General features: G+C 43.0%; 1 protein-coding gene across 2 annotated transcripts in view; it reads right to left on the reverse strand.

Annotated features, from left to right (window-relative positions):
* The window catches only part of PIK3R1 (phosphoinositide-3-kinase regulatory subunit 1), a 101,379-nt gene that overhangs the window by 17,081 nt on the left and 57,551 nt on the right, over window positions 1-26,747 (reverse strand). For both annotated transcript variants that reach the window (XM_040339889.1, XM_040339900.1), the window contains exons 2-6: window positions 18,191-18,283; window positions 15,796-15,870; window positions 13,594-13,725; window positions 10,830-11,031; window positions 8,586-8,665 (exon numbers count right to left, since the gene is read on the reverse strand). In XM_040339889.1, coding sequence (XP_040195823.1) covers window positions 8,586-8,665; window positions 10,830-11,031; window positions 13,594-13,725; window positions 15,796-15,870; window positions 18,191-18,283 — 582 coding nt within the window. The remainder of the gene's footprint in view (window positions 1-8,585; window positions 8,666-10,829; window positions 11,032-13,593; window positions 13,726-15,795; window positions 15,871-18,190; window positions 18,284-26,747) is intronic.

Raw genomic sequence — 26,747 nt, forward strand, 5'->3', positions numbered from 1 at the left:
ACAACTCAAGTGTGCTCAGGGGTAGTCAATACGTTAAGTGACAGCGGAGCCATTGTCCACATTAAACAGTCTTATGAAATATACAATGCTCTATATAGCTTCAACATATACTCCAGAGCTGTACAAGAAAGGAGGGGGCTGGGCGATTGTGTGCAGTACTAACACGAGACACAGACAATGAGTACCGATCTCCTCCCTGTAAAACGTGTTTGAGTGGGTGTGTCAGATTACAGGGATCCTCCGAATACACAATGGAACCGTCTTGTCATATCACTCTCGCTAATGGCATTTTAAGTGGAGGACATAAACCTATAGTTCCAGAGTCAGTCCTGGACTATATCTATTGACCTCAGGCCTCAAAAACATAAATATGGTATAGTCTGCTGACCTCAGGCCTCCAAATATAATATGGTATAGCTCCTGACTTCGGGTCTCCAGATATAATGTAGTATAGTATAGTCTGCTGAACTCAGGTCTCCAGATATAATATAGTATAGTCTGCTGACCTCAGGTCTCCAAGGTATAGCACCTGACTTCAGGTCTCCAGATATAATATGGTATAGCTTCTGACCTCAAGTCTCCAGATAGAATATGCTATAGCCCCTGATATCAGGTCTCCAGATATATGGTATAGCCCCTGATATCAGGTCTCCAGATATAATATGGTATAGCCCCTGAATATATCTGGAGACCGGAGGTCAGGGGCTAGACCATATTATATCTGGAGACCTGAGGTCAGGGGCTAGACCATATTATATCTGGAGACCTGAGGTCAGGGGCTAGACCATATTATATCTGGAGACCTGATGTCAGGGGCTAGACCATATTATATCTGGAGACCTGAGGTCAGGGGCTAGACCATATTATATCTGGAGACCTGAGGTCAGGGGCTAGACCATATTATATCTGGAGACCTGAGGTCAGGGGCTAGACCATATTATATCTGGAGACCTGATGTCAGGGGCTAGACCATATTATATCTGGAGACCTGAGGTCAGGGGCTAGACCATATTATATCTGGAGACCTGAGGTCAGGGGCTAGACCATATTATATCTGGAGACCTGAGGTCAGGGGCTAGACCATATTATATTTGGAGACCTGAGGTCAGGGGCTAGATCATATTATATCTGGAGACCTGAGGTCAGGGGCTAGACCATATTATATCTGGAGACCTGATATCACGGGCTATACCATATTATATCTGGAGACCTGATATCACGGGCTATACCATATTATATCTGGAGACCTGAGGTCAGGGTCAGGGGCTAGACCATATTATATCTGGAGACCCGATATCAGGGGCTAGACCATATTATATCTGAAGACCTGAGGTCAGGGGCTAGACCATATTATATCTGGAGACCCGATATCAGGGGCTAGACCATATTATATCTGGAGACCTGAAGTCAGGACTATGCTATATTATATTTGAAGACCCGAGGTCAGCTATATTATAATATGGAATAGCTCCTGACTTCGGGTCTCCAGATATAATATGGTATATATAGTCTACTGACCTCGGGTCTCCAAATATATGTTATAGCCCCTGACTTCAGGACTCCAAATCGAATATTTTATAGTCCAACTGCTATATCCTTTACTGCTGTACTTTTATCCTCGTCATCATCTAGTCATACATACCAACCATTTAGTCATAGCAGAAAATGGCATATAGGGAAAATATGGAACGCCATCTTGTCAGGCTAGTACAAACCAAAAAACAGGAAAGCAACAAAAAAATTAAGAGGGGAGAGCTCAAAATAATAGAAATGCCTAAAATCAAATGGAAGCAGAGTGATCAGCCATACTGGTACAACAAGAGGGTCACCCATACCATTCCAAAAATCATCATTAAAGCGAAAAACCATTAACAGGCAGCAATTCAATACATAATTGAAAAAAGGCACCCAAGCACAGCAACCAATTAACAGCCATTATTCATTGGTCAGCCAATATCTGATTGGCAGCTATGGATAACTGCTCTTTGCACATTGCAATGGCTCCTTGTGCTACTCTAGTAATGCTGCGAAGATAGGACCCTGGCTCACGGATCGGCCATACTGGTAATAAGAACCCTTATTAGCACCACTATGGCCAATCCACCAGCCTGTATTCTTTCTTTGCAGGATTACTAAATAAAGGGGCTATCCACAGCATTCCAAGATTCTAAAAACATTAAAGTGTTAGTAAACAATCACCTTGTAAAATATCCCATTTAGTTTAAAACAGAAATGAAAAGGCAAAACATGTGTGTACAAATAAAATTATCACATTCCGTCTGTTCTCAGCTGCATAAGAGCTGGGGGAGGAGAAACAGCAGTACATTGAGCTTCACAGTGAAAAAGGCTGTACAGGGAGGCATGTCAGGACATGTCTGATCATTGGAGAACAGGCTGGGTTCCCAGCATAGCTAGAGAACTGACCACAGCATGCACTTCTGCATAGTGTGGTCATTTTTCCCCCCAGAGGGACTGGCAGGAACATCAGGGATTTCACACAAAGGAAGCAATACAAAGAACAGGATACTCTCTCATACAAGTACATAGTACAGCAGGCACAGATCAAGAATATGAAATGTTTGGGTAACAAACACTTTAAGGCTGGAATCACACTGCTCCATGTGCATTGCATTACACATATAGTTATGGAAAGACCTCTATAGTCTCCCCTTTCACAGTAAACTGCAGTACATAGATGTGAACCAGACCCATAGAAAAGAATGGGATGTCTACTCCATGTGCATTTTAATGCCGCAAAATGAATGAGTTTTGCTGCATGTAAAATAGACAAGTGTGAAGAATCCCTAAAGGTAAAAAATAAATAAAAATCAACATTAACAGGCATCAACCCAATACTGTACAGTAATTAAAAAAGGGCACTCGAACACAGGAACCAATCAATAATTATTCACCGATAAGCTGAACTCTGATTGGCTGCTATGGATAACTCTTCTCTGCACATTGCCACGGCTCTTTGTGCCATTTTATTGAGCAATTCTGAAAAGGCATCACACTGATTGGTGGAGACTCGTACAAATAAAAGGGAATCTGGGAACAACTGTTGATACCTTAAATTTTCTCCATTATTTCTTTAGATCTATTAGAAGATACGGCTATCGCTGCTGTGAGCAACGCACTCAATATTCACAATGCCTTAAACAAGTCAGATGCAGCAGGTTAAACACTTGGGAAGCACATTACACGCCGGGAGCTCATCACGGCTCTGCGGCCAGCGAAATAGAACAAAACTTGCAGAATGAGGACCTCTGCTGGATAAAGTTTATACTGACCAATGAGCCAAAATAATGAGAAAATCAAAGCAAAACTCTAAAGTATATTTCACAAAGCGCTAATCACCAAGTATGGACAACAAAACACCACTAGATGAAAGTGCCGACAACGTCCGCATAGTTACCACCGGTTACCCGTTCTCAAAAATGCTTGCTGCCTGGCTGACTCTCCGGCTTCAATACTTTGAGTTACAAATGGCCAACGCCCCACCTAGAACTGTCCTTCACAGCAAGGATCACATGGAAGGGCAACGCATGCAAAACAAAAGAAAATTCCCGGCTCAACTCACCAGCCAGTCTGCTACCAACCGACATATCCGGTCTAACAGTTTGCGATATTAGAATGAGAAAGGAATGTGATGTGCAGGGGGTGATGGGCGCCCTTGCAGGTGTATGAAATGTAAGACACCAAGTTATTTCAGGAGGAGAGCATGCAAGGACACACATATAGATAACTTACACTGCGGCACAGACTGTCTCTGGATGCCAGTATAAAATATGTACAGACACATCTTGGTTTACAGCTCAATCAGACAAGTAAATGATATGCACCAAGAATATATAATTGCATGCGATGACTACAGCCCAAGGTATGAGGGCACAACAGATTTTGTGTTATCAGTAAAAACAAACAGACACGCCCCATACGCCACCGTCCAACCAACCAGAATCCAGAGGATAGGAGACCGACTGCCTAACAATTAACAAAAGATCTGAATATATATTTAGGAATTGGAGAGATGATCCTATGGGGGAATGTGTTACATGGCAACAGAAGCCACAGTGATCTTAGACATCACTGGATATCATGCTAGCACTTATAGGAAATACATGGTACTTCCGGGTATGAAGGGACATGCGACAGCGCTGGTCCACTCAAGAGTGGTCACTTAGAGGTCACACCTCTCCGTAGGTCTTCTAACCTCATTGACTTGTGGTGAAAGCTGGCCATACACGGCTCCGTTTGGCTGATAAAAAAATGGCTGAACTGGGTGAAGTTTAAGTTAGGTTAAAGTGGATGTAAACCCGATTCATGAAATTTGAGCTGGGCACATATCTGCAGTGTTTTCTTATCCCTCTTTAAAGCACTATGTCCCATTGGTTTCTCCTGCTCCATTCTTTTATTATCAACATGATAACTTCTCACAAGTTCTCTGTCAAATGTGATAAATTTGTGTCAGGGTGGGCGCTATAAATAAATTAGCAGAGAGCTGGTCTTTTCACAGCACAGCTCTGCGAGTCTTTGCCTACATGGAGATGGGGTGTGTGCTTTTCCTTCAATCAGCCGTCTCACATTGTATGGCAAGAATCCACACCCACAGGTGAATCAGGAATAGAAAATTCTAACACCATGTGCACTTTCTAAACAGTATATAAAGCTGAAGACAGCAGATATATTTATGTAAAACTTATGTAGGGAGATTTATTTTATCTCTGTGTATCATCTGAGGCCGTTCTCTTTACTGGGTATACAGTATGTGAGGGTTTACATTCACTTTAAAATGGGTGGTTGTAAACCCTCACATATACCCAGTGAACCAACTGGCCTTAGAGATAAAACAAATCCTCTTACACAAGTTGTACCAATTTATCTATAGCGGTCTTTCCCCTACAGGGTCTCTTGGCTCCGAAAAACAGGGGGCGTGGAGCTCTGAAAGCTAAGGGGAGGGAAGGGGAGGGAAGGGACCCCCCCCCCCTTCACATGGCACACAGGAACAGAGCTGAGGATGCCAACACAGACTGTTCCCTCCCCTGTCACCATTTTTCTCCTGGTGTCAGGAAAACTTGCCAGAAGGGATTAATGCTGATAGAGGAACGAAGCAGCAGACTGCAATGACACCAAGTGCTCTGGATTGAGACAAGTACACACTATAAAGAGATATGCTTTCATGTCAGACAACCAATAACTTGTCATGCTGGCAGGGCCCACCAATGGCTCAAATTTCTGCCGATTCAGCAGGAATCAGACAACATTCGAGCTGTCTATAAGTGGCAGAGGAGTGGAATGAAGGCAAATATTTCCCTCAAGGCCTGTCAATGGGCTTTTGTTCAATTCACACAGGTTTTGCCTTTCCTCTCAAGCATATGAGAATGCAAACCCGCTCGAGGCAGGTCAAGATCTGAATGAGCTCAGAAGCGTCTCCATCTGAGGTCGAGCTCATGGCATTGACACATGCCGACAGCCCATGGACACAGGCCTTTATACAGAAAAGAACAAGTGACCGCAGTACATGCATTTATGGCTGTCTTCAGGACAGGAGTGCGGCAGGCACCAGCAAAAAGGAAGGGTAGGTGTATCGCTTTTCATCTCACCTGGCCTAAAACTATTAACCAGCAAAAGACAGGCTGTGCTGCAAAGAGACATAAATCAAATCTCTTAATATATGGGTTATTTTACATGCATTCCTTTGAGGGATCAGCAGGTCTGTAGGCTTAGCGGCTCTTCTTCAAACAAGAGTAGATAATTTCCTCCTGACATGTAGGAGTGGCAGCAGCGTGTGGGCCTACCAGCGCACATCCCATTGGCTGCACAGCCCTGTCATTATGGAGGTCAAGGAGCAGCATGAATTAAACAATAAATCCTTGTGGTGCGACTAGCAGAGAAAGACACCTGGCTAACCACGACATTCCTGTGGGTGGGGCGTGCTACCGACATTGTCTGCTAATGCTCTCTAATACTTGGATGTACTCTCTGCTTCCAGCAGCTCTCAAAGTACAAGAACTTGACACGAAGCAACGTCACAGCCAAGGCTTCCAATGCTTTCCTTGGTGTACCGTCATTGCCACATTCTTACATGAGATTCTAGCAGATTCAATGATCAGCAATGATAAATAGAATGACCATCTACAACAGGGGTGTCAAACTAAATTTCATCGTGGGCCGCATCAGCATTATGATTGCCCTCAAAAGGGGCAGTTGTATCTGTAATATTAGATGTCCAGTGCATCCCCTCCCCTTTACATTCGATGTCAATAGCCCCCCCCCCCCCCCACCATCAGAAGTTGAGTCCCCCACTCTCCCTTACATCACAGTGCACCCCCTTTCCTTATGCTGCTGCTGGGAAGAAACTGGATGCATTGCTTGAAAGCAAGGGTCTAGAGTAGGAATGGAGGAGGGCTGGAGGTGCGAGGGCCACATGAAATGGCCTGGAGGGCCGTGTGTTTGCCACCTCTGATCTACGACATGGACTTAAAGTGGTCCTAAAGCCTCAAGTTTTTTTTTTTACATTAATGCACGCTATGCATCAAGGTGTAAAAAAAAAAACTTCTGTGCTGCAGGATTCCCCAGACCCCCCCCCCCATTCTTACCTGCGGTCTGATTCAGTGATGTGCATGACTGTCTTCCTCCTTATTTGGCAGATTGATAGCAGTGGGAGCTATTGGCTCTCACTGCTGTCAAATGCTCTGACGAGGAAGTAGGGGGCAGGGCCGAGTCACTTACCGGTCTGTGCCAATAGACGCAGACAGGGCGGCTTAGGAGCGAGCTCGCAAGGGGGCCCTCGTGGAAAGCGACTTCCATGGGGACACTCTCTGAAGAGGAGCCTAGAGTGCTGGCGGGGGACCCCAGAAAAAGATGATCGGGGCTGCTATGTGCAATATCATTTCACAGAGCAAGTAAGGCCTCGTACACACCATTAGATTTTCTGCAAATTTTTGTCTTCAGACCATGTAGTGCAAGGGCCTACCTGATTGCATACAAAATGAAACTCTTAAGGTTTGACCTCATATTATACGGTTTTGGTAAATATGAAGACAAAAATCTAATAGTGTGTATGGAGTGTCAAAATATGAAATTTTTAACAACAATAATAAAAAATGTAAAAAACACACCACAAAAGGGTCCCGTTTTTGTTGACAACAATGTCATACTTGCCTCCACTGTGCAGTTTGTTTTGCAGAGTGGCCCCGATCCTCCTGTTCTGGGGTCCCACTGCGGCTCTTGTGGCTTCTCCCCACATTAGATAACCCCCTCTGGGAAGCTCTGTCCCGAGGGGGTTACTTTGCAGGCGCACTCGTGTCATACACTCGGCGTCCATAGATGCAGAGTGTATGACTCGGGCCCGCCAATGATGCCCACGTAATTGGATTTGATTGGCAGCAGCCGGAGCCAATGGCTGCGCTGCTATCAATCTATCCAATCAAAGCCGGGACTCCGAGGAGAGAAGGACAGCGGGGACGCGCCAACAGAAATTCAGGGCTCAGGTAAGTAAAACGGGGGGGGGGGGTATGGACACTGCAAGGTGTTTTTTCACCTTAATGCACAGGATGTATTAAGGTGAAAAAACACGAAGGTTCAAAACCCATTTAATGTAACTCAGCCCGGTTCACACTATTTGCGATGCGGGAACCAGTGCGATTCCAGTGCCGATTCCCGCATTGCATCTCCCTCGCAGGCAGTCCACACTGCCCTCTGCAAACCGCTGTGGGCGTCAATACAAAGTTAATGACACCCCCAGATCTGTTCGCAGATCACAGTGTGAACTGTGAATTCAGACAGAAATCGGATTGCATGGGTGTGAACATGTGATCCGATCCAGTGCGGGGGAAAAAAGGTTCCTGCAGCATTTTCGTGTGAATGCAATGCGAGTTAAGCTATACAAAATCTGCACGGCTGAATTTACATTGCACAGACATCGTAGGTGGTCGGCACAGCAATGCGGTGCGAATTACATGCAATGTCTGTGCTCAGAAGTGTGAACCTAGGCTGAAACCATATGTCTTGAAAGGGACGACAAATATGCATGATCTTTCAAACACGGGTCACAATGCCTGTGCATTTTGTAGTTGCATTTTTTTTTCTTGGCCTGCAGCTGGGAGTAAAAAAAAAAAAAAAAAGGAACTACTTAAACATTGGCTTTCTGTATTAGTCCACATCTGGTTGCTCACTCAAGATTTTGCTCAGTCACAAAGGGAACTGTAAAACAATACTAAAGCTTAGCTTCCCATGCCAATATCAGATTACCATTAGGGAGAACGTGTAACCTAAAACATCAATGCTCCAAGCCGTCCGCACTTCATATCTATGAAATGAAACCGCTTACATTCATGCTCCCGCTCACATGCACAGCAACATGGGCAGGGAATTCTGCTGCAGGACAAGTCCCAGGCCATGAAAAATACACTACGCCCTACACACAGATGGTTAAGTCATACTAGATTTTTATTACCCGCATTGTATCTCTAAATCCCTAAGGCAGTCAGAGGTTTTCTGAGAAATGTACAAGCACACCAACATGCCCAAGGGGAAATGTCACTGCAACAATATTCAAAACCGAAGAAAGAAGACTGGTGTACCTGGTGCAGTTTGACGTTCACTCCATTCACTTCCTATGAGAACTTCCAGAATTTGGGCGCTGTAATCTGGACTTTCCGAGCTGCGAAATAAAGAAGAACGTGGCTTAGATAGGAACAATACTGAGGGTATCAAATATGGAGAAGGAAAATAAAAAACGTTTTAACACAGCCTAAGTGACGAAATCCATTTCTAAACTAACATTTTCTGTGAATCCCTGTAAGAGGAGATCAAGTATAGAAATATACACACACACACACACACACACACACACTATATTATAAAGGTTTATTGTATACACACACAAATATATATATATATACATACACACACTATATATATATATATATATATATATATATATATATATATATATATATATATATATATATATATATATATATATTCGATATAGAGGTGCACTAAATAGAAATTTTGGTGCCAAAACTGAAATTTCAGGATGCACTTGGCCAAAACAGAAAAAATAAGTGTGTGTGTGTTGAAGAAAGGATGAGTATGGTCTCTTTTATACTAAGAATATAAGAAGTGGGCATGTGCCTTCGTCCCAATTGATATATGAAATAAATAGACCTGATTAATTGAGACACCATTGGCTGCTTGAAACCAAAAGTTTGTCACCAAACTTAAAATAAATCTGCGTGTCGAGGCGATCAACTCCTTACACGCAGATATAGTTTGTGTTTAACTTACTGTTGTGCAATGTGGGGATTGTTTTTAAATGTTGTTTTATGATACCTGTTTTATGTTCAATAAATACTTGTTATTTTTTACGTAATTGTGTTTAACCAGTGCCGTGAATAGTCCCCCCCAAAATCCCTTTTTTCCCTTTCCCTTGACTTAGTTGGTGACAAACTTTTGGTTTCAAGCAGCCAATGGTGTCTCAATTAATCAGGTCTATTTATTTCATAAGTGTGTGTGTGTGTATATGTGTATATATATATATATATATATATATATATATATATATATATATATATATATATATTTGTATTATATTCAACTTTTTAAATATCATCATGCATGAATATGAAATTTGTTGTCGGCCACCTTTAGCGCAAGAAAAATGCATCCCTTTGTATTCTGTGCATGTCTTCACACTGGTCCATTGCGCTTCCGTTGTGGTGTTAAAAATCTTACTTGCTGCATTTTGGGTCAGTAAAAAAAAAAAAAAACACACCAAAAATGCACCACCCTATTAAAAATGCAGCAAGCACACATCAAGAACGCACCAGTGTTACATTTTCGAATCACATGACCTATGAAAAACACACCATAAGCACAGTAAAATTGTGGTAAAGTTGCGGCAAAACCGTGTACCTTTTCTGCGCTTTTTTTATTGACAAAATGGCAGAAAAAATAAAGTTGGTCGCCGAAAATTCAGTGCATTTCAAATATCCATCTAGATCTAAGCAATGGGGTTGTTGGGTCAACTCCCAACCATGGCACTACAGTGTTCGTATCCGCTGGGGTACTCTGGTTTCTCCCACACTCCAAAGAAACGCTGGTATGTTAATTGGCTCCTGTCTAAATTGGTAGTAGTTTGTGTATATATGAATGTGAGTTAGGGACCTTAGATTGTAAGCTCCTTGAGGGCAGTAAAAGATGAGAGTACACAAAATATATGTGAAGTGCTATGTATATTGACAGTGCAATATAAATATGGTATTAATAGTAATAATACCATACACAAACACACTTGAGAGAGAGAACGTGTGTGAATATATATGTGTGTGTGTGTGTGTGTGTGTGTAAAAAGTTGGCCATGATCTACAACTAAAAAGTTCATGCATGGACATTTTTAGGCACAAGGATGTTTCACACTGAGGAAATTATGTAATATGTGGGCAAAGCAAATAAAGCCATGCCCTGCTATGGCCGGCTGTACGCACCACCTGCGGCTCCTCACCCATGGGAAAACCCAGCGAGTTTTACGCCAGTGCTCCCTTGTGCTTGCATGTACCCCAACACTTTCTAAACTCCACGTACTGCCTTTATTAAAAAAAAAAGAAAGTCTACAACACACAGACATATACAACTACATCAATGTATTAATGTAGCTGCCCAAGGGAAAGGTGTAATTTTATGAAAGGTTAAATACAAATATATGCATAGACAGACAGATTGTTTAGCTGCTACTGAAGAACCACAAATCCCAGCATGCCTAGAGATGCCCCTTGGTACAAGCACCCCCCCTCTGCCCCAATAGACCAAAGCCATTTGCTCACCTTAGTATCTGGTTTCTGAAGAGAATTGGGCTGAATATTTCTGCCAACAACTTTGCATTCAGCAGGTTCCTGTTGGAGTTCTGACAGAGCTGAAAGAAGTGTCTCAGCAGGTACTGAAGAGTGAGCCAGTACTGATTAGGAACGTTTGCGGATTGGATGATCTTCCTCAGCAGTTGTGCATAGTCGTCAGAGTTTAAGGAGTCTGCAGACAGAATATGAAGAATAGATGAATATTCCACTGTGCATGTATACATTGAAGGTGTAGATCCTGAAATGACGGACAATACAGACTGCATAGGAGAACCTGCATCTACATGCAGATCAGACCACACAATCTAGGAGGTGTGATTGTTCCGGCCCCCGCAGGTCATTGGCTAGAGAACAGTAACTCCAGGTCTTGTACTTATTTGAAGGTTATCAGATCGATATCCTGTTTCTGCAGCATGTGACTGAACTTTCGGCTTGTGGGTTAATGCTGCGACGCCCTACATTTGCTCTGTATGGACTTTGTGAAAAGATAAGGCTTCCCACAGAGCAGCAGGTGCCGATTTCTGCAGAAGCTGCTCAACCTGGGAACACCATGTCCTCCCCGTAGAGCGAGCATTTGCCAGCACAGATAAAAAGGTTAACAATTACCCTGCACTGCACAGACAGGAAGGCCTTCGTATTGTTAAATATTACACATCAAACGTCTCTGAAGAGAGTGTGAAGCTCCCACTGATACAGGCATTGGAAATCTGCTATCCAGAAGGATCCAATAAACAATGCAACTACGCCGTACGCAGACACGCATTCTTATCCGTTAAGTTAGTGGAACGTGCATTAACCCACAATAGCCAATCGACTTTCATCTTGTGGCAATCAGAGATTATAATCGATTGATACTGGTTATTATAGAATACAGGTCATCACTGTGGTTTGCACAGTGTACACAGTTTTTTCATTCTGAACTGAAGAGCTCGGGAGGAGATCATGTGCCAACAATCTGATCTTAGTACAGCGATCTACCCCACTGAGCTATTGTGTTCTGATAGGGGGACACCCCCCCACCAGAACACACCGGTCAGCGCTCTCCGCCATTCGGTCGTGCTCCTCCTGCCGTGCAGATGGGCCGAATGTCGGCCGGTTTCTACTGAAACGCCCAATATTCGGCCCGTGTACAACCTGTTACTGAATGTGTGGGCTACTCCAATCATCTTGCATCTCCTAGAATATGAGAGCAGACACACTTGGGACGGACCAAACAAAGATGATGACCAATACTTAGGGGTGTGTGTAGATAGACCTATGGTTCAATCGCTATTTGAAACCGTATGAATATAATATACATTATTTTAGTCAGTATGTACATGAATCCTTTAAATCTGAACTGGGGGGGGGGGGGAGAACAATCATTGCAATTGGGCTCCCCATGGACAGTTAAAGGTTTCTTTATGCCTATGCCTAAGGTCTTATACTTATCCAATTCCCTGCTTCTACAGGCTCCCTCCATGCTATAAGACCTGTCCCTTCTCCAAGGTGCTCCACTGGCTGCAGGCACTCTGATGTCATCAATTACAATGCAGGGCCAATAGCTCTGCATGGTACATGAGGTCACAGAGGGACCACCTACAAGCTGAAGCGTCAGAAAGGGTTTAGCGCCAAGCTGCTGGGAAATGAGGGGTACAAGTTTTTTTTCCTGGTACCCTATGCATAAGTGCCAGTGAGACCCAGAAGTGAGGGGAGAGAAGAGTTGCAGATGTGTACAGCGCTGGATCGAATGAGGGCTCAAGTATAAGGGGAGTGATGGGCCAAATGTGATGTCTAAGCATTTTTTACCTTAAAGTGGTTCCATTCTGTGTGCAGTAGCCCCCCTAACACTTACCTGCGCCCCATCTCGATCCAGCGATGTTGCACATGAGCCTTGGCTGTCCAGGACTCTCCCTCCTGATTGGCTGAGATACGGCAGCGGGCGCCATTGGCTCCCACTGCTGTCGATCAAAGCCAGGGAGAGGGGCAGGGCGAAGCGGCAGCTCAGTGTCTGAATTGACACACAAAGCAGCGACTCCGCTCGGGTGCCCCCATAACAAGCTGCTTGCTGTGGGGACAGGAGGGAGGGTCAAAGAGCACCGGCGAGGTGCCCGAGAGGAGGAGGACCAGGGCTGCTCTGTGCAAAACCATTACACAGAGCAGGCAAGTATAACTTGTTTAAAGTGGTTGTAAACCCAACCAGACAACTTGCACCTACAGGTAAGCCTAGATTAAGGCTTACCTGTAGGTGCAAGAAATATCTCCTGCAAAACTCTGCACCGATGTCTACGGCGCAGGCACACTGAGTGTGCTGGTTTTAGCAACGGGATAATGCTGAAAACCCGCGCATGCGCAGGGATCACGCCGGTCCCGCGCGCATGTGCTGGAGTGTCATCGCCGCTCCGGCCAGTCACAGCGCCGATACAAGGAAGACGCTCCAAGGGGACATGGCGGCAGAGGGGAACGAGGAGCGCTTTGATCTCAGGTAAGTGCCACATAATGAGCTAGTATGCTATGCATACTAGTATATTATGTCTTTTTCTTGCATGGGTTTTTTTTTTTTTTTTTTTACTGGAATTTTTTTTGGAGGTTTACTTCCTCTTTAATATCACTTTAATGCAAGGAATGCATGAAGGTAAAACATGTTTAGGCTTTAGAACCACTTTAAGCACCAGTTAAAGGTAAAATCCCACTCTTCAAACACCAATGAATATTTTATCAATACAGATCAGAAAAGAGTCGCTTTGTTCCTCACCTCTTACAGCGGAAAGCATCTCATTGTAAGTAGCTGCTGGAATGACTGGGTTTGGGAGATCCAACAGAAACCTCTTCAAAGCGTCACCCAGAGTAGGTAAGTCGAGATGCTCAAAATCGGCTGCAGCTGAATCTGTAACATAAAAGAAAAAAAGACTTGTGATATCAAGCTTCAAAAATGCAGAATTTTGTCTTTAGCGTCCAATCCGTGTCCACACATCCCATAATACTTTCCTAACAGCCCCGCATTCACTCAGACTTGTGCTGTGTTGCTTTCACTAGACACCAGTTTTAGCTTAAAAGCCGATGCAAAAGTAACAGATTGTACAACTAAAAACTTGTTGCAAAAGTGCAAGCAGGAAGGTTAGAAAAGCCGATTTTAACAAGTCTGTGTTTTGCCTGTAAATATTATGTATAGACAGACACAACAGACTGTATTCAGGGTGGGGGAAGCTGGCTGGCAACTTCACGGAAAGACATGCAAAACATAGCTAAAGTAACAACCTTGCAGCAAAAAAAAAAAACTGACTCCAAAACATTTCTTACTTTAGTTTTGCATGGAGTTTAGTTTTGTCTGGAGTTCAAAAAATAACTAAAATAATAAAATTGTTTGGAAACAAAATATGTTCCTAGCTCATATTTGTTGAATTATGTAAACTTTAAATCATCTGATTGCATGAAAATATTCAAATCAAAAGCTCTCAAACCCTCAAAGTGCAGATTTATTCCAATCCAGTTCAGAGAGACACAACACCGATGTAAAAGGGGATTATTGGATGGTCTGCAGCGCCATCTACTGGCAGCAATGTCATTGTGCACAATTCTTGGAAGAAGAAAAAAAGGGATTTCCAGGAAGGACAGCTGGGCCCCGACTATTATGCACCAGGCAAGCTAAAACGAATACAGGTGCTGCGCACATTTACACAGCATTTCTAACACATGAACTGCTAAATGGCTTCTGCCATGAAACACCCCTTTAAATCCACAGCTCCCAAACGGTGCAAGGAAGGAATGACCTGGCCGGCAACTCATTGAAGTAGAAAATTCATCTCTGAATAAATTGTACTATTTAGCTACCATATGTGTTCCATTACAATACACATTTCACCCAACCTCCAAATTATTATTTGTCATTTGAACAGGCAGTAATCAGGAATAGTAAAGTTCTCCTTTATACCTACAAGTATTTGAAGGGCGATCATGTTTAGGAGGAGATCTTTTCTGTATCTACAGGTAAAAATCAACATCGTGACTTTACTACCACTTTAACCACTTCAGCTCCGGAAGAGTTTAACCCCCTTTCTGACCAGGTAATTTTTTTGCAATACGGCGATGCGTTGTTTTTACTGACAATTGTGCGGTCATGCACAAAATAAAATGTATGTCTTTTTTGCCCCCCACAAATAGAGCTTTTAGGTGGTATTTGGTCACCTATATATTTATAAATATATTTTTTTCCTTTCTGCTATAAAAACATCAGATTTCTTCATAAATTTAGGCCAATATGTATTCTGCTACATATTTTTGGTTATAAAAAATTCCAAGAAGCGTATATTGATTGGTTATTGCATCTACAAACTGATACATTTTACTTTTTTAATGGTGGAGGTCAGCGATTTTTAGCAGGACTGCGACATTGCAGTGAACATATCTGATGCCAAGTGACACTTTTTGGGGACCAGTGACACCAATACAATGATCAGTGCTTTAAAAAAAAAAAAAACTCTGTACAAATGACATTGGCAGGAAAGGGGTTAACACCAGGGGTGATCAAGGGGTTAAGTGTGCTCCTAGGGAGTGATTTCTAACTGTGTGGTGGACGGATGCACTTGAGGAAAAGATAGATCTGTGTTTCAGCTTAGCTGAAACACAAGATCTCTCTTTTACACTCTGACAGAACAGTGGTCTGCCCCGTTTACATAGGCAGGCCGCTGTTTGTTCTTTCAAACGATCCCGGTGGCCATCATAGTTGCCAGACCCACCAATTGGCTCTCACTATGCCCAATCAAATCGGGAGTGGCGCTCTCCCAATGGATCTCTGTGCACAAAATCAATGTACGTGATTTTGCGCAGCCGGGCCACCCTGCCGCACTATATATGCGGTGGGCGGTCCGGAACTGGTTAATATAATTCAATTCACCCTAGCATTAATGCTGGTAAATTTTGTTCATCCGCTGGTTTGCGAATGTAAGGACCTACTTACCACATTCAATGATTTGGCGGAGCTCTGGTACACTGCTGGCACTCTGGGTTCTGTACAATGATGGGGATTCCAGACCTGTAAAAGAAAACATGTTAAGTTTCCAATGTAAACTAGAACATTTCACTACCAAACAACATCCAGTGCATGAGCTTCTAACCATGACAAATTATTGGGCTGCCATACAGGCTTTCCTACACTAACTCATATCATCGAAGGGGACATACCACCCAGGACAACTGTATACATAGCAAGGATTGTTGAAAACCTTACTGTAGACCAGGGCTTCTCAACTAGGGTTTCCTCCAGAGGTTTCTAGGGGCTCCTTGAGCAATTTTTGCCTCTCAGATAAGTTCCCATTGACACCAGTGATCGATCTTTTTAGTTATCCATTAAAGGGGTAATCCTTCCAAATGATAACAAGTGTAAGGAGCATTCCTCCCAGTGATCTTCAGCCTAAGTTCACACGGATGCAATGCGGATTACAGCACTGGTTCCTGCATTGCTCCTCTCCCACAGGCAGTTCACACTTCCTTGTGCGAACAGCTGCGGGTGTCATTAAAGTTAATGACACCCCCAGTTTCGTAGACAGATCGCAGCGAACTGTGAACTCGCACAGGAATCGGATCGCATAGGTGAGAACACTCATGCGATACGATTCTAGTGCGGGGAAAAACAAGTCCTTGCACTATTTTCTGTGCGAATCTAATGCGTGTTCAGCCATACAACTGTTGTATGGCAGAACTTGCATTGCTCAGAAATTGCATGTGATCGGCACCTGCAGTGCGGGTCCGAATCACATGCGATCTTTGAGATCGCAGCAGTGTGAACCCGGACTCACACCAATATATCATGAGTTGTAACTAAAGTAATTTCTAGCAGGGTCCCCGAGAACTGGAAAGTTATTTGAAGGGTACATCTGTGCTGCTGTAGACTGTAGGTGCCCAGATGTCATGTCATTAATCTTGCTGCAACCTTGCCAAATATGTGCCAAGTTTCTTTACCATCAAATCATGTGATCAGTCTGCTCTCCTATTTAAAAAAAATTGCATCTCCATATGTTCTAAAACCCCAGGAAACTGTCAGGGTCCGTTCACACTGGGGTGACCCGTCATGCGACTTAGCCACCTGACAAGTTGCTCACCATGCATTGCAATGGAACCGTTCTAAAATCGGACTGACTCGAGTCGCTCTGACTTAGAAAAAAGTTCCTGTACTACTTGGGGGTGACTTTGGAGCAGCTTGCATTGACTTCTATTAAAGAAGTCGTTAGCAAGCTACACTGGTCGCGCTGGGCGGGGCAACTTTAGAGTCGGGCGACTTTGAAACTGCCCCAATGTGAACCGGCACCAACTATAGGCTTGGCTAGAGATGTCATGCTTCATCTAATAGGCTGCCTGTAATTTGAGTTCAGGCTCTGTTAAGATTCAGAGAGAGCCAGTTGCAAGGACATAAAGGAGAATTCTAAATTAATAACTAATAAACCCACCAACATGCATGACAAAAACACAAACACTTTGACCATTACAGCTAAATAATGGCTAGCTGAGAAATAAAATGGCAATGAATCACAAAAAACTGTTTGGAAACAGTGTATAAGATTATTAAATACAACAAAAAAACAATTGCCAAGATTGGGGGATTGTTGCATTACAAATAAATAAAAAATAATACATATATATATATATATATATATATATATATATATATATATATATATATATATATATATATAAATAAAAATGTTTTAATAAGGAACTTTGCCAAACTAATATTTTTTTTTGGAGTGATATGCAGAATTACAAAGTCAGTGTACAGGGGGGCTGCATGTGATAAATAGCTATGACTACAATTCACTATAGAAAAAGATGATCATGCAATGGGGAAGGATTACTAAATCCAGGACACTCAGAATCTGGTACAGCTCTGCATGGTAGCCAATCAGCTTCTAACGTCAGCTTGTTCAAATAAATCTCACAAAAACGTGGACGCCGATTGGTTTCTATGCAGAGCTGCACCAGATTTTGCACTCTCCCGTTTTAGTAAATCACCTCCAATTTGTTATTTAACATGCTGACACTCTAATGAGCAGGGCCACCCGATTCCTATTAGTATAAAACTGTATTATAATTGTACTGTCTGCCCTTATGATGTAAAGTGCTGTGTAAACTGTTGATGCTATATAAATCTTGTATAATAATAATCTCTAAAAAGAACATTCTTCCACAAGGAATGCTTTCAATATTGATGCAATTTCGAGCCCGGAAACCGCAAGACCATATAAATGTGTGTGCCATATCCATCAGATTTTTATTTGACTTGCAATAAAGAGGTGCAGGAATAAAAGAATACTTTGCGGCACTCCGGCTAGCAGGCCACGAATAAATCCTGAACATACCTTTTCTTTCTACAGACTCCACCAGCTTGACGATGACCAGCGGGGCAATCTCTGGTGGCGCAAACTGTTCCGTCAAATCAGGCAGTGTGAAAGCTGCAAGAGAGAAAAAAAAAATAGGAAAGTCATTAGTCCTCAGCTTGAAGCACCAGCCTACATCGAAACCACAGTGTGCGAGTTAAAGTTTAAACTCCGAGCAAACATTTGGCATTTGACATGTCTGAGCAAATGTTGCATTCATCGCTTCTGTCTACAAGGGAGGCTGAACAATTAGCATGGCATACTGCACAACGTTATCAGAAAACAAACTAGGCAAGAGCTGTGCAAACATCTACAGGTAGAGGGCGCCACAGACACACTTATGTACAGAGGGAGAGGAATCGTGGCCTGAATTTTCGGAGAGAAAGCTGTACGCGTTTTCATAGGTTAATCGCCATAAGAAAAATCCTGGATGGAACTCTATTTGAAAATAATTACCGATATGGCATTATACAGATTTTTTTTTTGACAAATAAAAAAAAATAAAGCTAAAACTATTGGCAAATATATAATAATCACCAAAATGGCATTATGATGATTTTTTTTTACATAAAAAAAAAAAAAAAAAAAGAAGAATATAAATATAATTATATAATACATTTTTTTTTTTTTTTTTTAGGTATATGCACGTACACACACACACACACACATTTATATACATGCATACACACACACACACACACATTTATATACATGCATACACACACACACACACACACACACACATTTATATACATGCATACACACACACACACACACACACACACGCAAAGTTGCGGTTCAGAGTTTGCGGCCTCAGTCATTTGCCGACTTCTTTTCCCCAGCCTAGCACTCCTGCATCAGGGTGGCCTGACAAATTGCACTTCATGCAGTACAATGGAACATTCTAATTGGAGCAACTCAAGTCACTCCGACTTAGAAAAAGGGTCCTGCACTACTCTGGCGGCGATTTCAGAGCGGCTTGCACAGACTTCAATACGGAAGTAATTTTGCAAGCCTCGCTGTACGGGGCGGCTTCAGAGTCAGGCGACTTTTCGAACCTTTTATCAACACATCTAAAATTCGAAGATTTTCACAATTCACGGGTGTTCAAAGAAGGTAACCCCCACTAACTTTGGCGGTCGTGTGTTTATATATATATATATATATAAACACACATATATATACACACACACACACACACACACACACACACACACACACACACACACACACACACACACACACACACACATATATATATATATATATATATATATGTGTATTACACACACACACACACTTTTTAAAATTATAAATATTTTTTTTTTTGACCTGCGCTGTAAGGTTTTCTTTCAGATTTCAGAAGCCCGTCACCCACCCACCACCGTATCTTCCCATACACCAGTAAAATTCCCCAGATTATCGCACATCTCAAATATTTACTTTAAAAGCAGATCACAAGGGAAGAAAATGGAGCGTCTTTTCTTCCCCCCGCGTACCAAAGGGGGCTGGTTAAAATTATTGAAAAGGATGTTTACAGAAGGGCTGATCGCTGCTGAGCAGCTGGCAAAGACATCTGTTTTCTTATAAACTCCCATTCATTCCAAGACTGTAGCAAGATGGCGGCCATGTTTGAGCAGAAAAATGTTCCAGCCGGGGCCCCGCTTCGGCAGCAAAATCCTAAAAAAAAAAAAACCTGCTGATTGTGGAGGAGCGCACCGACTGGATCCAACATAAACATGATTTGAACAGGAAAAGCTCTTACAAGCTTTCAGGCTGAAAAGATGCATTATAAGAGGAACACAGCTGTAGCAACAAGAGCCGGGGAAGGTGAAGAGCGGGATTACTGAGTCCGGCGGCTCGCACTCTGCTGTGTTTAATGGGAATCCACCCCACAGAATGCCATTCTATCCAGGCACGTATGGACGCCGTCTTTCGGGGGCTTGTAATGTGTCGTGTGCACATTTCACCATCCTCTACATTACTCTTTGCTGATCTGCACAGCGGGGGGGATTTACTAAAAATGGGCTGAGGCTGTTCACTTAGCGATGTGAATGTACAAGGTGAACTTGGACTCTGCAATCATAAGCTAGCAAAAGTATGGAGTACCAAATAACAACACATCCCGAGTCACAGGCCTGAAACCATTGTGGAGCAAGCAAAATCTGTCAAATCTGCACAGCTATTCCAGGTTACGATCGAGGGCCAATTCACAATAAGGGCGTTTCCACTCGTGCGACTTGTCATGTGACCTTTGACACAAAGTCGCATTACAAGTCACAGCCCATTGATTTCAATGGCACCCGTTCCAATCTATGCGGCTTAAAGTTGCAGCAACTTTAAAAAAAAGTGCCTGCATTATTTTGATGCGACTTTGATCCAGAGGGTGGGCTGATCAAAGTTGCACTCAAAGTAGCAGAAGTGGAAATGGAGCTAATAATCTATTGCAGTGTGTTAGTGTATGTGTGTGATTTAAAGTGTTACTGAACCCAGGACCCTGCATTCACTATATCTGGTCTCCCACAGTACACAGAGCATGGAGCTCACGTTCACATTTGGGCCAATTTAGCATGCGATTTGACATGTCAAATCGCATTGCCAAATCACCAGCTATTGTCGGCAATGGCACCATCCGAAACGGCCGATTTTGCAGCACTGCACCGATTCCCAAAAGTAATTCCTGTACTACTTTTGGCAAATTCCAGGGCGATTTGAATAGACATCTGTGCATGAACCCCCACAGATGTCTGTTAAGTTGCCCAAGAAGTCTGACTGCATTGCCAGTTTGAAATTGTGCAAACGATTTCTAACCCGTAGTCAGTGTGAACCCAAGCAGAAATGCACTCGTTTTAGTAAATACACACTGCTAAACACCTTTTCTTATTGGCGGTATATAGCAGTGCTGTGACTTCTATCAGTTCCTGGTTAAAGCTTGTAGGAGTTTTCATACTGCACTGAGCTGTCCTATCATGATCAAGGACCCCTGGCTCTCTGTCTGGACAGTGGTGATTGGCCCTGTGCTGATCAGATGCACTCTTCCAAGAAAAAAAAACACTTGCAATACACAGCAAACTGAGCATGTGCAGTCTGACTCAAGCTGCTCTGTCTTATCTGGCCTGTCCTGGAGTCAGTAGAAGAAGAGGATCTGTGCATACAGGATCAAACAGCCTTTTTACACAATACAAAGGATTAACCCCTTAATGCCCTGTACACACGATTGGATCTTTGTCTGACCAAATTCACATCGGAATTCCATTGGAGGAAAAAAAAAAAGAACATGTTCTCTATGTAATCTCCAATGGAATTTCTCCGATGGGGCATACACACGGTCAGAATTTCCGATGGAAAAGGTCCATCCGACTTTTTCCATTGGAAATTCCGATCGTGTGTACGAGACCTCGGGTTCCACAGTGAGTATAACAAACATGCTGTACTGCATATACAGACTGATTTTACTGTTGTGGGTTTAGTAACACTTTAAAGCTGATCTTCACTGCATCTGAGCATCACAAACCCAACACACTATTTATTTCATTTCTAATACTCAAAGCAAACTCTCCTATCCAACCATGTCTCCATGCTTTATTTGTTTTATTAGAAATCACTTTGAAAAGCTTCCCCTAGCATTTCCAGCCGTTGCCATCTTGAGTAAGGGCAAATGATTCACACGACCACAAGCCATACCACAGCAATCCCTGCTGAATTCTACATGAGAGAACCATGCCCCAGATAAACCTCATGCAAGCGGTCCTGATTCAGGCTGCACACACTACACAAACTAAACTAAGGTTGACCGCACATGGAGCGAATTCTTGTGGTTGCAGGAAAGAAATTAGCTCGATTCCCCCAATAACACAGTGTTGATGTGGCAATCCCTTCTGTCAGGCCATTGTCTTCTCCCGGTGGGGGTGCAGGGGAAGCCATGATTATTGCTAGAGGCTATATAAAAGGTAAAACCTGACATGCTGGTAGTACTCAAGCTGTTTGACCAACTTGGTTGATTCAGCCTGCTCATACATGGTTTGAATCTTCTGCTGAAGTTTCCTGCTGAACTGGCCGAGATTCGAACCGTGTATGGCCGGCCTAAGGTGATAAACCGCACCCAGGCAGAGTTATAGGAGAATCACAGGAAAAACTCGATTGGCTGTACTCCTCTTGTGGGTCACAGGAGTGCAGTTCGCTCTGCACTCCTGTGACCTACTTTCAGCAGACAGCGGGCTGAAGTCAGCTGGCGTCACAGAGCCGGTCCAGGCTCAGGCAAGATCACGACAATGGAGTCGGGATCTACCCACTTGCTTGGATCAACAACTGTCTCAGCCTCTTACCAAGCCGCTGAGAGCCTGAGCCAGCCGCTCCCACCTCCTCCGCAGCTCAACGCTCCAGTGAGTGTGGGGCCAGCTCTCTGCTCAAGGAGCTGAGCAATTGGCAGTGCTCGATTCTCAGTGTCAGAGGCGCTGGGGGTAATCAAGCCAATTGCTGCATCCACCTAGATAGGTACGATAAAAAAAAAAGGAAACATACATCTCTTTTAACCACTTGAGGACCGCCGCACGATATACGGCAAAATGGCACGGCTGGGCACAAGGGCGTACATGTACGTCCCCTTTAGGAGCCCAGCTGTGTGCGCTCGCGACCCGGTCCTCTTCTCAGCGGACCCGATCGCCGCCGGTGTCCCTCGATCGGGTCAGAGAGGAAGAACGGGGAGAGGAAAGTGTAAACAAACCACTCCCCGTGCTTCTTAGTGTGGCTGTCGCCGATTGTCTGTTCCCTGTGTTAGGGAACGACGATCAGTGGCGTCACACGCACAGCCACGCCCCCCACAGTAAGAACACTCCCTTAACCCCTACAGCGCCCCCTCCTGGGTTAACCCCTTCACTGCCAGTGTGATTTTTACAGTAACCAGTGCATTTTTATAACACTGTTCGCTGTAAAAATGACAATGGTCCCTAGATAGTGTCAAAAGTGTCCGATGTGTCCGCCATAATGTTGCCGTCAAAAAAAAAGTTAATAAAAATGCCATCAAACTATCCCCTATTTTGTAAACGCCCTAACTTTTGCGCAAACCAATCAATAAACGCTTATTGCAATTTTTTTTAACCAAAAATGTGTAGAATACGTATCGGCCTAAACTAAGGGAAAAAAGTTGTTTTATATATTTTTGGGGGATATTTATTATAGTAAAAATGTTTTATTTTTTTCAAAATTGGCGCTCTATTTTTGTTTTTAGTGCAAAAAATAAAAACCGCAGAGGTGATCAAATACCACCAAAAGAAAGCTCTATTTGTGTGAGAGAAAAAAAAGGACGCCAATTTTGTTTGGGAGCCACGTCGCATGACCGTGCAACTGTCAGTTAAAGCGACGCAGTGCCGAATCGCAAAAAGTGGCCCGATCCTTTACCAGCATAAGGGTCCGGGTCTTAAGTGGTTAAAGCGATTTTCAATCTTTTTTTTTTTTTTTTAAAGGAAAAAGTTCTTGATTGCACTTCCTGTTATAGAATGACAACGTTCTGTTCACATCCCAATTGTTCTTAAGTGTTGTCGTCCTGCCACATGCTCTCCCAATAGAGGATTACAAACTGAAGTAAATTGCAGTCGTGGCCTACTGTTTTCACTATTGGGAAACTTTCCCTAAGAAAAGCAATGCAGTGGAATTCATACAGGCAAGAAGTGGAAGTAAATTAGAAGCACTGTGGTAAAACAAAGGATTAAAACAAAACAAAAAAAGGGGGTCATATATATATATATATATAAATAAAAATAATAGGAACCGCTTATGATCCACAGAACTTTGGCAAGCTAAATGCCATGGAGTTACGGTTTAGATCTACTTTTACAAAACTAAACCACCTGGGAACCATATATGCCCTACGACAGGGCTCGACAAATCCCGGTCGCCAGGGCGACTAAAAATAGCCTTCTGGCGACTTGGCTTTTTTTTTTTGTGAAGTCCCCAGCTCTTCCTTGTGTGAGCGGGCGCCATCTGGTGGTGACCGTTGGTATTACAAGTTAAGCATTACAAGTTAAGCAAGTTAAGCATTACAAGTTAAACAGCAATTCTAATGTCATTTTTCACCATTTTCACTGCCATCTTCTTCCCTCTAATTAGAACCCCCAAACATTATATATATTTTTTATCCCAACACCCTAGAGAATAAAATAGCGATCATTGCAATACTTTGTCACGCCGAATTTGCGCAGCGGTCTTACAAGCGCACTTTTTTTAATTAAAAAAAATAAGACAACAGTAAAGTTATCCCCATTTTTTTTAATATTATGAAAGATAATGTTACGCCGAGTAAATTCATACCCAACATGTCACGCTTCAAAATTGCGCCCGCTCGTAGAATGCCGACAAACTTTTACTCCTTAAAATCTTCATAGGTGACGTTTAAAAAAATCTACAGGTTGCATGTTTTCAGTTACAGAGGCGGTCTAGGGCTAGAATTATTGCTCTCGCTCTACCAATCGCGGCGATACCTCACATGTCTGTTTTGAACACCGTTTACATATGCGGGCGCTATTCACATATGTGTTCGCTTCTGCGCGCAAGCTCGTCGGGACGGGGTGCGTTTTTTGGCTCCTAACTTTTTTAGCTGGTTCCTAGATTCCAAGCAAATTTGTCAAACCCTGCCCTACGAGCTACGCCACGTAGACACTCGGAAAAGTCCATTCAACTTACCACAGGCCGAAACGGAACCTAACTAAATCTGCACCAAACCTGGCCGCGTTATTAAAAATTCCAAATCGCCAGTTGCTCGAAAAGATATTTCCAAATGACTTGCTTCCTTTGTCCTGTAACCCATTTAATAACCTAGGCATCCAAACGAAACAAAACCAAAGCCCCATAAAGAAAAAAGCATTCATTATACTGTCAGGAGACAAGAGAACAATTAATCCTCTGCTTACAGGAATTAAACAATAACCCCTCTTAATCCCGTGCAATTTACAGGCAAGCAGCTACCTCGGACCATATTGCAAGCGTTTAATCTTTCTGCTCCCACAGGCCGCTGAGACTTGCATAATCAGCACTGGAGTGAAGGGCAAAGTGCACCCCGTGCTTCTCTTCAAAGGTTCATTCCTTGAAGGAGAACCGCATGCAGATATAAAAACGCGCCCACATGGCTGTCTGGAATTTCCACAGAAAAGTGGAACCTATTCAGCTTTGAAGATTACGAGGCTAAAAGCTCATATTATCAGCTAACTCAATAAATGTTCTTTTGAAAAAAACTATTTGGAACAAAAACTTTTTGTTTTGCTATAGCAAAGTTACAGATTGGTAAAAGGTGATCATATAGATATCTTTAGCAACTCACCTCCACAAAGTCATTACACAGTAAAAGAAAGGGCGGCACATATAGGGGTTAAAACTTGCATTTCTACTATATACACATGTTTCAGATCACACTGGCTAACGCAAAAAAAAAAAAAAAGAGAGAAGACTACAACAAATATTTTACAACGCTGAATTCTGAACACAATAAATTCTTGTTCTGTAACAATAGACCACCCTTAAGGGTTTGCATTCCCAAACTTGCTACATGCCAAGACATAGGGGGTTATTTACGAAAGGCAAATCCACTTTGAACTACAAGTGCAAAGTGCACTTGAAATTGCACTTGGAAGTGCAGTTGCTGTAAATCTGAGGGGTAGATCTGAAATGCGGGGAAGCTCTGCTGATTTTATCATCCAATGTGCAAGCTAAAATGCTGTTTTTTTTTTATTTTCCTTGCATGTCCCCCTCAGATCTACAATGACTGCACTTTCAATTGTAGTTTTCACTTGTAGTGCAACGTGGATTTGCCTTTCGTAAATAACCCCCATTGGGACAATATATCCATGTGCTTCAATCCACAATTCATTCTGTACCGTTAGCAGTTTGCACAGGCTAAGACAGCCTTTCTCAACTCAGAGGAACCCTTGAAATAATTTTCTAGTCTCAGGGAACCCCTGCTAAAAGTGACTATATCTAGAACTCATGATACATTAGTATGGTGGTCAGTGGGAAGAATGGTTCCTTACACTTGTAGACATTGGAAAGAATAACCCCCTTACCTAAAAAGGTCAAGGGTGTCAATGGGAACCCAAGAGGCAGAAATTGCTTAAGGAACCCCTAGCCACCTCTGGGGGAACCCTAGTATTCCATGGAACCCTGGTCTAAGATGTTGACGATTCAATTGTGCAAGCTTATATAGCACACCAATGTTCCTTAGCTCCCATTCACACTTGAGCGTTTTCAGGTGATATTGGAGCCTGTACACATGTACTTTGGGCATTTTCAGGTTGGAGCATTTTTGTTTTGGCCAATGAAAAGCTGGTTACTAGGAGAGGCTAGAAATCAAACAAAAATACATTTTCAGGCACTGCCATGGAGGAGAGCAGGGGGTCTTAAACTGGCGGCCCTCCAGCTGTTGCGCAACTACAAGTCCCATGATACATTGCTTGGCTGACTGTTACAAGCATGACTCCCACAGGCAGAGGCATAATGGGACTTCTTGTTTCGCAACAGCTGGAGGGCTGTCAGTTTGAGACCCCTGGGTCCA

The sequence above is a fragment of the Rana temporaria genome, chromosome 1 (genome assembly GCF_905171775.1).
Source record: "Rana temporaria chromosome 1, aRanTem1.1, whole genome shotgun sequence".
Lineage (NCBI taxonomy): Eukaryota > Metazoa > Chordata > Amphibia > Anura > Ranidae > Rana > Rana temporaria.